The 13,035-nt window shown below is 32.8% G+C and overlaps 1 protein-coding gene and 1 non-coding gene across 2 annotated transcripts; both read right to left on the bottom strand.

The window, feature by feature from the left end:
• Positions 1 to 1,196: 1,196 nt before the first annotated feature.
• TRNAK-UUU (transfer RNA lysine (anticodon UUU)) lies at positions 1,197 to 1,269 on the bottom strand. The gene has a single exon. It is a non-coding gene; the product is annotated as a tRNA-Lys (tRNA).
• A 1,506-nt stretch (positions 1,270 to 2,775) lies between these two features.
• LOC125208077 (E3 ubiquitin-protein ligase RSL1-like) lies at positions 2,776 to 5,687 on the bottom strand. Its single transcript, XM_048107632.2, has 4 exons — positions 5,369 to 5,687; positions 4,486 to 5,110; positions 3,602 to 4,362; positions 2,776 to 3,401 (listed from the first exon to the last, which is right to left on the bottom strand). Exons 2-4 carry the CDS (start codon positions 4,906 to 4,908, stop codon positions 3,020 to 3,022), a joined length of 1,566 nt encoding a protein of 521 aa, XP_047963589.1. The 5' UTR covers positions 4,909 to 5,110; positions 5,369 to 5,687; the 3' UTR covers positions 2,776 to 3,019.
• Positions 5,688 to 13,035: the final 7,348 nt, after the last annotated feature.

The following is a 13,035-nucleotide window of genomic DNA, read 5'->3' as shown; positions in this document are numbered from 1 at the left end:
GTATTGCTAATTGTGTAAATTATATTTTTAGGCTCTATACTTTCAGCGATAGCGATAATTATTTGTGGTCCCTATATTTGTAAAATATCATTTGCAGTCCTTAGACTATATCACTTGCTCGTTTTAGGTGTTTTTTCACTTTTTGACCATATTTTGGGATAAATATGCCCCCAAAAGCCTTAGGGTATTTTTGAACACTCACTATCCAAAAGTAGGTACTTATTTTGATATTTATGTTAGATTGAGTACTTGAACTATGATTTGTGTTTTATTTGATAATTTTTGTTTGGATTGGTTATAGTGTGGGAGTAAAATTTCATGATCATTCCATACCATGATGGCAAATAACTTGGCGTGCCTCACCATTAATTTAATTCTTTGACAAATGGAATTGAATAAAGCTCACTGGCCACGTCAATTGTAGAGAGATCCATTTAATCATTTTATATAAAGTGGCATAATATTAAATTTGGAAACTACCATGAAATTAATTGGAATGCCATATATATACGAAATACACGGAATATGTATTTGACATTGTGATAATATTATACGTACATATAAAAAAGTAATCATGCATTTACAATATTGGCGTACCATTATTTTGTGTATATATTACTATTAAACACATAAAAAGTTAATCATATTGCATTTAAAATAATAATATTATTATGTAATCGGTGTGCCATTACTCTATGTATGATAATAGGAGTATTATACACGGTAAAAAATAATATAAATTACATAAGTATAATTTATTATGCTAAATTTTATGCGTAAATTTTTTGTATATATGTAAATATAAAACAAGAAAAAAGAAGTCTTATCCATAAAATCCAAAATAGCGCTAGTACTATTAAAGAATTGTAATATAATTTTTTTTTCTTAACTTGAAAAATAATATTATATTTTTATGTGTATAATATTATCGTATTATGTTGTCAATATAAGTATATATACTATAGTAGTATATGGCAATCCAATTATTTATGTGGCCATTTTTAAATTTAATATTTACATAAATATCAAAATAAGTATCTACTTTTGAAGAGTGAGTGTACAAAAATGTCCTTTAGACTTTGGGATCGTTTTTGTCCAAAAATTTAGTCATAAGGTGAAAAAGCACCTGAAATGAACAATTAGTATAGTCTGGAAACCGCAAACGTTCCAAAACGGGTCATTAACAAAAATAATAACGCCGTCTGTGGGAATCGAACCCACGACCACGTGGTTAAAAGCCACGCGCTCTACCAGCTGAGCTAAGACGGCTTTTGTCTTTTTTTAATCGGATTTATTATTTAGGTTTAGTGATGGGTAGAGAGTATTGAAAATTCTTGCACACGCATTCTGCATTGTATCTTCATTGAATCATATCAATAATAAAGATCATCTTTGTCTCAGGGATGTATGTTTTAAACTGGATCACATAAATTCTTCGTGTGTTCAATGTCACGTGCATAATTACATTACTATCAACTTGATATGGAATAAAGATACACAAATGTAGCAACTGTTGTATCACTACATCATAGCGACATTCTACATGTAGATGCTCCAATCCAGTACGTGGACAAACTTGTTTTCGCTGTTGGAATATAAGGCCCATCAAGGTAGTTTAACTTGTACTACAAGCGAAGAAATAACGACGGTAAGAGTGTGTAAATCGGACGAGAAGAAAGGATGTAATGTATAGATTATTAGGACTAGCGCCTAACGCATTGAAACAGAAAAATAGAGGACATAGGAGTGATATGATGTCGTTAACTGAACTAAAATTTCAATATGGTTAAATTATCCCACCAATTCGATGGGTTCAAATAACCCGCGGATCCCTCATACCGAAGATTTAATATGGACCTGTTAATTTAACTTGTAAACTAAACATAAGTAGAGGCATGATAATTTTATTTATACCAAAACGGCAAAAGAAATATGATAATTTTATTTATCTTGGCAAAACATATCTACCAAACGGGCCTAAGAGCATCTCCAACCATTCCACTAAACTCAAACTTATTTTAGTGTAAATCTCACACTAAATATTGATTTTACTCCAACCATTTACACTAAACTCAAACTTAAAAGAATATTCTCTATATTATGCCCTTTTTACTCACAAAATTTGAAAAACTTTTAGGTATTGGTTAGTGTACACCTAAAAATAGGTATTTTTTTTCTCAAAAACCAAAAATAGGATTGGTTTTTAAGTGCTATTGGAGTTAAATACCTATCTCATTTTAGGTTTTAGTGTATCCTTGGAGATGGTCTAATACATATAGCCGGGAAGAGAATGCGATAAGAAGGTGCGTAGAACATAGGTGGAAATTAGGTTTGGTCAAGCCTGTTTATAATCTATTAATCAATTATGATTTCGAAATTGAATTTTATACTGTACTTCACTAATCTTACCGCCAAACTACCGCTTTTTAAGTTATAAAAGATTGAGTGAAATTATTATGAACACGTATCACACTTATAAACAATAATTTGAACCATGAAAGCGTATAGGTATGCATGATTAAGAGGGAGAAAAAAAATACCGGAATACCATTCTTATCGTATTGCCAAATATGTACTAAATTTTTTTTGGTATACTATAATTTTCATTTGTAACTAGTTGAAAACATCAAGACTGAAGAGCCAGTTCCTAAAGACGTTGTTATAGTCATTATCTTTTATTTTGAAGATTTAATAGTCCTTCATTCACTTTCATAGTCGTGGTGACTCGAACTTCGATCTATTAGTCGGAGGTATACTTGTTACAGATTAAGAAACTACCCAGAAAATGAAATGTATTTATTTCCTTTTCTATTTTGCTTTTCAATGATAACAATATATTTTCCTCTCATATCTCTCCTCTTGAATCTGTTCATCAAGAATGCGAAAGAAATCTCGATCATTATGAAGCACGAACACGAGCACGAGCACGACTGCACGAGCTCGGTATATGAAGCTAAAGCAATACCGAAAGGTAGCCGTGAAGGAGTGAGAGTGAGGTGCTCTACCTCTCCTTCCAGCATCATTGTATGTAGTCTTCGTAGTAGTTATCGCTTATAACCGACACGAACCTCTCGAGCCATGGCAGCTGATGCAGATCCTTCATCGCATCCGCATACGAGTCCGTACACTGCGGGGGCGCTTGATACGGATTTTGGTCGCTCAGACCGAACCCTCCAGCAAGGAACCTCTGGATCAGGGCCAGCTGTGACCGCTCTTGATCCGAGTACGCGTCCATCGTCATCGGGAGCGACGCAAATGAGTCCCACGCCCACTGCTCCAGCTGCTGGGTAGGGTACGCGGCCATCTCCTCGGTGTTATCATCTTCCCAAAACGCGCAGTGGCATGTCTGCAGCCCGTCCCTGTAGTCCGCCCCACACGAGTAGCAGAACTCGTGGCCGCACCTGAAATTGGGAAACGGGGATGAGAATCGAGCACACAATATTGCCTCGTCCGTCCCTTTTAACTTTTAACCGTAACAACAATAGGAATCCACACGAGCAAAATAAAACTCGTGGCGTTTTGAAAGTTTCTACTTTTAAGGGACGGAGGTAGTATCAATTTTGGTACTGATTAGCTACTCTAGATCAAGAAATAATTTTACCAGCATGTCATGTGGTAGCAACCATGAGCTAGCTCGATCACCGTCCTGCACTGCACGCAGCGTCTCCACCTCTTGTTCCGAGCCAGACGATGCAGGGTCAAATCAGAGGCATCCCTGTCCTCCAACGGGAGGCGTTGATACTCATCGCAGGTCATGGAAGAATGCCACGGCACCTCACAATCAACGCAGATGAACCCTTGACAGACGGGGCACTCCACACAGCTGTTGTCCGACTGGCTCGACGAGCTTCCCCTAGTCGACAAGCAGTCGTAAGGGTCAAGCAGCACCGAGCAGCTAGGATACGGGCAGTACATCTTGTTAGAGCTCAACACGTCTGCTTCTCCGAGGGCTCTCTCCAGAGACTCATAAGAGGCAACGGGAAGAAACGTCCTGCACTCTGAAGCCGAAATGCAGTACTTGCATCCCAATTGAGGGCACCTGATTGGCACTTGACTGTAATCCACTTTCCCCTCGACGTAGGTTTTCATACAGTGGGAGCAGAACCTGTGGGAACATTTGAACGAGAGCATCATCGACGAGAGCTTCTCCTCACAGCAGATCGAGCAGTTCTCAATTGGTTCCTCCCCGCTACAACGAGAGGAGACTATACCAACCGCGACTTGAGCTAAACTTAACGCCTTGAGTAAGTCACTAGTTGGGACGAGTTTTAGGACAAACGTCTCGAAATTACATGCTTGTTCCATGATCCGTTGTCCCAATGCCGCCAAAAGAGGACTCTCAACAACCTTATTATCAACAATCTGAGAAAGAGATTCACAAAAGATTCAACATTGAATGCATCAAACAAATTCTTGATCAATTCATTTAAACAATCAATTCTGCAAGAACATGAATTTGGGGGTTTAGGTTAGCAGCTCCCTCACCTGACTATGCAAGATTTCAGAATCCGTGAAGGCCAAAACGCGCCTAGCCTCGTGCTGAGCAGCCTCAGAGAAACCATCCAGCAATGCCAAACACTCTGCAACCAGCTCCTCTACATAGAAATCAAGCCTCTTCTGGACCTGAACCAAAGTCGAACATCCCGGCCTCTCGATCACCACCCCGATTCCAGAAATCCTAGCCCCCGAATCACCGGGGCAGGTAACAGACACACCCTTAAAATACATTTTTACTACATTCTCATCTAAATCCACCTTCACATGATCTTCCTTCTCCTTCAATTCATCCTCATCTTCGCAGCAGCTCTTGAAATCGTCTTCATCTTCCTCCACCCTCAAACCCAATGCTCCACCCCCACCTTCCATGTTCAAATTCCTGCCAAGAACTCCCTCTTCCACCATTGCCATCTACTAATTTCCCCCAATCACAAAAATCCCTTTATTTCCAGATATCTCAGATTCAAAAATCTCCCAAATTAGAGATATATCAAATCACTCTTCAACCAGATACAGGGGAGGAAATGAATGGCTAAGAAATCAAGAAATTTCCCCAAACATCAACCAAAATCTTATCAGCATTCCAGATTATCTTCAATCCTCATACCGAATTCTGTACGGATATTCAAGAACCACACATCAGCTCCAAGATCCAATTTTTCGAAATAAAGCATACATATACAAATATAATATGCAGCATAAAAATTAAAGAAGCTCCCCCACCACCAAAAAAGGGCATGCAACAAATTATTTTAATTTGTTCATAAACCCAACAAAGCAACAAACCCACATCGCCAATTCTGTATGCAGAAATAATTAATCCACAAATTTTAAAACAAAGCAGAAATATGCAGAGAATTGGAAGAATCACCTGACACTGTATCTGAGAGAATTACTTTGTTTATTAATAAACATGTATGTACAAATGTTTGCATACACAGAGCCCTAATCCGGCAAATCCTGCCTTGTGTCTGCAAAGAGGCGTTCCCATAATTTTTCTTTCTTGATTGCAGAGAGAGAGAGAGAGAAATCAGTTACGGTGGCTCTTGGCAGAGCTTAATACTCCTATTTTGTTGAATTTCTATTTAACAAAGTTAATTTTTTGCAAAGCAGAATTTTGAAGCTTTTACCAGTCTGTGGAAATGGCTAAAGAAATCCAAGATATTAGCCACAAAATATGATCTTTAACAGAAAGAGATAAAGAAGTAGGAGTATAAAATAAATATTCTTATCTCTTACTTTTGTCTAGTATTTATTCTCCCACTAGATTCAACTCAAGCACTACTGAACTATATTCTCTTTTTATGTCACATAAATATAATAATTTAATAAATTCATAAGTTTGAATTCCGAGTTTATTAGAATCCAAAAATGAAGGTTAAATTATAATTTATTTTTTTTAGGTTAAATTAGAATTTATTCGTGTATGATTTGCTAATTTACTCAATTTATTATTTACTGTGCTTTATTTAAGTAATGGAAATGAATTTCTTTTTTTGCATTAACAAACAGCGCTCAATTACAAACTGTATTGGGGCCCACACGTGATTAAATTAACGACGTGGCAGCTTGAAAAGGCGGAGGTGCATGATTTAATTTGGAGGTTAGCGCATGGAATGTGAGCCCCCCATTATATTCTGTTCACATGATTTAGAAATGACGCAATTAATTGCCAGACAAAAATATAACTATTATTAAATTAAATTAAAGATTCGAAACAAACAGCAGAAGCACATGTCCTTTGCGTTTGTTTCAAGCCTAATCCGAATACGTTGTTTGACTTGTTTGCACTTTTTACATTGGCTTTTAATAATTTATATACTATAATAGGAGTAGTAGTAATTTTTAAATACCTATATTGCAATTATTTTGAAATAATGCTAGTTCTGGTGGTTAGGTTCGAGTCGATCGATCTAATTGTTTCCTCATGAATATTGATAATTAAAGAGACAATTAAGCTTCAAACTTAAATAGATTTCATTTTTGTGATTTATACGTTTGGAATATTTCAAAGATTATAGTAAGGTTCGGATTCAAATTCGTTTGTATAAGATGAGTATGTCGGGTACCAATTTATGTTTTAAGATAGTTCAAATATATATTTCATTCGTTCTACAATAAGAATTACTCGACATTTTATCATTTTGATCTGTAACACAACAAGAGTCATATTTCACTTTTACTAACAAATGGTACGTATATATCACATTCCACTAACTTACTTCACTCTTATTTTATTATAAAACCAATATGAAAAAATGGGACTCGGATTCTACTAACTTTTTCAGCTCACTATTTTTTACATTTATTAAAATTCATGTTCACACCAAATATGATTTCTATCATGGGACGAGAGGAGTAGTGAGTTTATAAAAATTATACACATGAGTATGTAAGTTTAGTTTATTCTTTTATGATTTATACTTTAATGATGGCAATAAAATTTGTAAACTAATGTGAAGGTCTATATGTCGATATAAGAAAAAATAGAGAGTGAAAATTGAAAAGACAAATATGTGTAGCTCACCTTTCCATCATATTTCCAAATTTACATGAGTGGCATTTGAATCTGATTTTGTATATACGAAAACTCCCCTAGTTTTCAAAATTATTAGTTTCCTTTCTATAAAAATATAGACAATAAATATAGCACGAGAATTAAGACAAAATCAGTAAAATAAAAAAAATGAGAAAAATGATAGTTAAAATAGTATTAGTGGATGGTGAGACTCTTATTAAGTAGTATTTAATAGTGATATTAGTTGTAATTGATGTATAAGGATAATAAATTAGGATAACTTTTAAAAAATGAAAAGTATATATCTTGTTGGACATACACAAATAAAAAGTTCACATATTTTTATGGGACGGAAGAGTATAAAATATTAATAAAATTTGAAGTAATGACCGCTAATTCGATTCGAAAAGTGCAGATCACCTTTTCATGATATATTTACAGTTCTAACCAGCTGTTGTTACATGTTTATTTATTGTTTAATTATCCAATAGTTTGATTGGGTTGTTTAAATATTTGGTAATCATGATTATGGCATCCTTAAAGTGGGACTAACATTGATGTAATTTAACTACTGTTTGCATGTCAGAAGTCAGTACTTGTACAGGAATGGTTTGACCAGTATTTCTTTCACAAATTTAAATATACTAATTGTCAGGTTAAGTAAATCCGTCTAATTAATAATCCTCTCTGAAATAATTTGGAATTTACTTCAGAGTTGGTAGTTAGTTGAACGCTTTTGACCATTTTTATTTTTATAAATTGCAGTTAATGATGCAATTTGTTTATTGGAATAATAGTATTGCATGAAACTGACATGAATATTGAAACAGTGATTTAGTGAATACAGATTGATTCAATCTTTGAATTTGATTTTTTTTTAAAACTATTTTCCAAATTTGGAAACATAAATTATGAATTTATTAAAAAATAGGAGTTGTAAGTTGGCACAACTCATCAACCCCAATCATAGATGATTATTAATTTATTGTTAAAATGTACTATATGAAAGAAGTAGTACAAGATGATTTCATATAATTATATTTGTTTGCTTTTATTACAAAAAAATGTGGGGTTAGTGATCCATTGTAGTACAACATTGAACTGTCACATTCATTAAATAAAGTGAGTATCGGAATATAATGAAAATATGTTAGTAATGAGTCCACTCAATCACATTTTCTGGTAAACAGTTGGGTATGGTAGGTAAACAATTGGAAATTAGAGAGAATAAGCATTTAGAGAGAGACCACCAAAATAATTGCTTTTGTCATTATTTCCTCTTTTATATCTTCACCTGTAACTCTTTACTCACTAGTAATGGCGGATTTCTGTATTTTCCGGGGTCGATCGATCGTACCACAAACTTATCGTAAAAATTATTGAATCTTGTATTTAAAGTTAACATCAACTCTAAAATATTGCAACTCTACTCAACCTATCTGTTTATGTGCTTCATCTGTCATTAATTGTCGATGATACCAGTTGCAAACTTCCTGTCCTTTGACATCATTGACGACCTTCTTCACTATGTGAGCCAACGAGTTTCGATTTACGATGTTTTAGTATCACTACAGCATTAATTTGGGCTGGAGGCTATTTTAATATTGGGCTAATTTTGTTGAACATTTTGGTCAACCACAATTCACAATAGCGTGGTTAATTAGTAAATGGGCTTTCTAAATCCAAAAAGGCCCATCTAAATATGATAAGCCCATTAATTAAGATTGCCCAAACACTTTGTAGTGCTCCTATGATCCCATCAAAAATATGGGCCTTAGTTTGGCCCAAAACATGATATTAGCAGATTAACAAAAGCTCAAGTTTCATTTATTTTTATATATTTATGTTGAAAATTACAAATACATATATCTAAACGCAATATCAACTTAATTAACAAGATATAGCAAAACAATTATTAACAAAACAAAACTTATCTCTCTTCAAATCAACCGACAAAAACAAGTCAATCAGCACTAATTGCCCTATCACTATAACTACTACACATAATGTCCACATACAATGCAAAACACATCGACACCAAAAAATGGTAACATCACAATCACAATCCAATAGAAACAGCAACAACAACAAAAAATCATCTCAAAGAAAGTGAATGGGCTAAGATTTGTATGTGCCCCCAAAGCCATAAAAGGTTGAAACCCCTCACCCCACCCCCACCCCCCTAGGGTCCCCCACCACCCACCCACCACCCCCCTGTAATAGGGGTCAATTTATTCATTGCCTTGTTTTATCCACTTTCACATATGATCCACCTAAGAAAATGGGAATGTGGGAATAAATGTGCAAAGTGGACAACTTTTTGTACAATCACTTTCTATTGGTCCCACAAAAGCTCTCATCACAAATCTGTACATAAACAAACATGGGCCAACAATACTGGGATTCTTTGGTTGGGTCAATTCTTGATGGGGGTTGGGGTGGGGCCCAAGAAGTGGGAATAGGTATAGTATAAATATAATTGAACAATAAATTCTTGAGCTTTCGGTTGTCAAAATCATGGGGAGATAAAAATGTGGGGTTTTTGTTAGGTTGGCATTTTCATGATATTGTCTATTCTTGAACGCCATTATAATTGTTCCATCTAATTCTCAATTATTTGTCTTCTTCCATCGATTCATGGTATTTTATTGCAATGCATTCGAGTGGGTTTTTTCTTATCTTTTTCACCTTTGTTTGTTTGTGTTGTTTTGCTCACCTTAATCATAATAGTGTAGATGTCTTCTTTTGAATCTTTTTCACCTTTCATACAAGTGTGAAATGTTTCTCATTGTTAAGAAAATTCTCCTTAATTTCTCTCTAGCATGACATAATATAATTTCTCCATTCTCATTTTTCTTAAATCTCCTATATTTATGGTGTAATATTCAAAAGTGCCAAACTACGAATTAAATAATGAAAACATTTCATACTAGTATTTACTAACGAAAAAAATATTCAATTTACTTTTATGTAATTATCTTCCAATGGTTGTGCAATATTCTTATTACTCGTTGTTTCTTAATATTTCTCATGTTGAGATCTTTTCTTATTAGAATGATTTAGAGATTTAAGAGTCTTCAAAGTTTCAATTTGATGATCAAATTTTCTTTATATTAGCCTTGTAATTTTAAGATTTGATTAAATATCAAAGATTTGTTAGAATGGAATTGAACTCATCTCATGTCAGTGTCATATCTCTCTTTCTCCTATATCATTGAGTCGAACTAGATTTGATTCATATATATTAAAAAAATAATTTCAAGAATGTGATAAGATTACTTGATGGAAGCATATGCCAATCCTCTCTTTTTCCCATTATCAATTGAGCAATAGAAACCAAAGAAGGATCTAGTGGAATACTTTGAAAATTGTTTAAAAGAAGAAAGTGGTAGTCAATTAATTAGATGAAATTTGTTAGTGTCAAAGCATTATATTGAAAAAAGTGTAAGCAAGTTTCGACTACTCATTTAATTAATAACTTTACCAACAAAAAGTGAATTTATGTGATAATATAGACACTTTAAATGCTTTACCACGAGGATAGCAAAAGCCATAATTTCATTCACTTCAATCATATCTTAGACTTTTTATTTAGTGTATTTTATTTAGATTTCATCTTTAACTTTTGCTGAAATATTCATTTGATATTCGAATTAAAGATCATATATTAATTTATAAAATCCAATCCTTCTATTGACAAAGTAAAAAAAATTGATATTATTAATTACGTTAATAAGAAGAGGCAAATAAATATGGAGTACTTTAATTTTTAGTCTTCCTCAAATTGAAAATTTATAGAACTATTCAAGTGATAGAAACATGAGACATGAACGTTGAACTTGACCAAAAAAGTTAGTAAATTGGGCGTTGGAATAGTATAATAAGTTCCGTTCCTTTCATTATGCATTATTTGAATTAGAAATAAATAATTTCTAGAAAACGTTACTACAAAATATGAAAATTGCAACTTCTAGTATTGACTTAATTATACCCTATAATACTATATTCATAATATCGCATTAACATATCTCACTTTCACAATAGCAGTATAATACGTAGATTGAAAATTAGATGAAATCGTTGAGGTAAACCTTTAGCTTAGTCAAATTAATTAGGCCACCCAACCTTAATTATTGATATTACAGCACTATTACTAAATAAACAATAAATTATGCTTATTAACTAGGAGGGACGTGCTATGAACCTTCATTTCGTCAAACAAACTAGTACTTCTATAATTTAAAATACTATTTCAAAATTAATTAATGGTTGAGTACTGTACAAATTATTACGGTGACTATGTATGGTCAAATTCATCAACATTTTCAGATTTTCTATACGAGTGAGATAGTACATATACACACATTATTTGAAAAAACATACTATAAAAAATCATTTTATGTTCAATATCATACGGAGTGTATATTTTGATTATAATAATTAGATTTATTAATTATTTTAAATAAAACTCAATTTGTTACTGTCTTTTACAATTCGAAAAGTGTAATTAAATATTAATAAAAGTAAAATATAAATATATAACCCAAAACTAGCTAGAGTACTTTGTTTTGTGCTGGACATAGAGGGACAAACCTGTCCCATTTCGTGGGGTCCACATTTAAGATTTCCTCATCAGTTTAGCCATCATCGACCAGTCTATGTGGGCCCAATCACTATGCTTTTTTTTTGTACCATAGAAGTAATTTTTTATTATATGCAATATGTACTACTCCTATAGTCTACCCAAAATTAATAGGAGTATGTTGACAGATCACTTTAGACTAATAGGGGAGGAAAAATCAATAATAATGGTGCACATGAGCATGAGGCAACACTAATTGTGAAAATGATATAAAACTAATAGCCATCACTTTAATCTAAACACACTCAAAATTGTGATAAAGATATTTGAATTTATGAAACGTGATTACTCAAAAAGCACTAAAAACAAACCATACTAAATTTCCAATCTCTTACTATTGCTAGTGGGCCCTCACCTTGTTTCTAGGTTGCAAAATTGTCTAAAGTTATCCTCTTTTTAATTTATGGTCAATTATACAATATTTATGTTTCATCATGGTGTAAATAAATATTTTACTTTGTTGAGAAGGAAATAAGAATCTAACCTATATAGATGAATATCTATTTAAACAGTTTCTCCAATTTTAATCATTAAGGAAGATTTCTTATGTTATATTGAGTGAGAAATATATAGACTACGGTCGAGAAAAAAATACCGAAAATATGATATATCGCTCTGATCGTATTAAAAAATATCGATAAATTATCGAATTTTCGGTATATAGTAATTTTCGACACGATACAGTTTTTGACACAGTTTATATAGTTTTCGATATAGTTTATTAATTTTCGATACTGTTTTCGATACAGTTTATTAATTTTTGTGTTATCTTTCAGTTTTGAATTATATTTTTTGATGTATAGGTATTCGATACGATAACGATATTGATATTATCCATATCGAAAGTTCGATATATCGAAACTTTCGATACGATAACGATATGAAATTCTTTCATATCGATATTTTCGATACGAAACACGATACAACGTTTTCGATACGATATATCGTATCGACCCACCCCTAATATAGACTAAAAATAAAAATATATTGTCAGAAGAATGGATATTTATAGGGATGAGAGTTTATTTGATTCACGAAAAAAAAATTACGTAATCAATTAATTTATAAAAAAAAAGTGTATATTTTTACCTTTGTCGCTTTTGTTTCATTATGTCGGCAAAATCTTGAAAAAAGGTTATCATTTTGATCGTCTTGATTTTAATAACTACTATTATACACATTATATGTAGGAAATATTTGGTAAGTAATTTAACAATCAATTGAATTATTCACATCGAATCAAACTAATAAAACGTTAATATGCTTTAAAATCTCGATCTAATCATAAATAAGATCCAAATGTTAAGCTTCAAACTCCAACGATTTCGATTAGAAAATACAGTAATTTACAAAATTGAAAATAAAGAAAAAGGAAAAA

This window comes from Salvia hispanica, chromosome 6, assembly GCF_029641045.1.
Source record: "Salvia hispanica isolate PSC_SH4W2 chromosome 6, Shi_PSC_v1, whole genome shotgun sequence".
Lineage (NCBI taxonomy): Eukaryota > Viridiplantae > Streptophyta > Magnoliopsida > Lamiales > Lamiaceae > Salvia > Salvia hispanica.
Note: the sequence above shows the minus strand (reverse complement) of the source record. Positions and strands in the feature narration are given on the sequence as shown.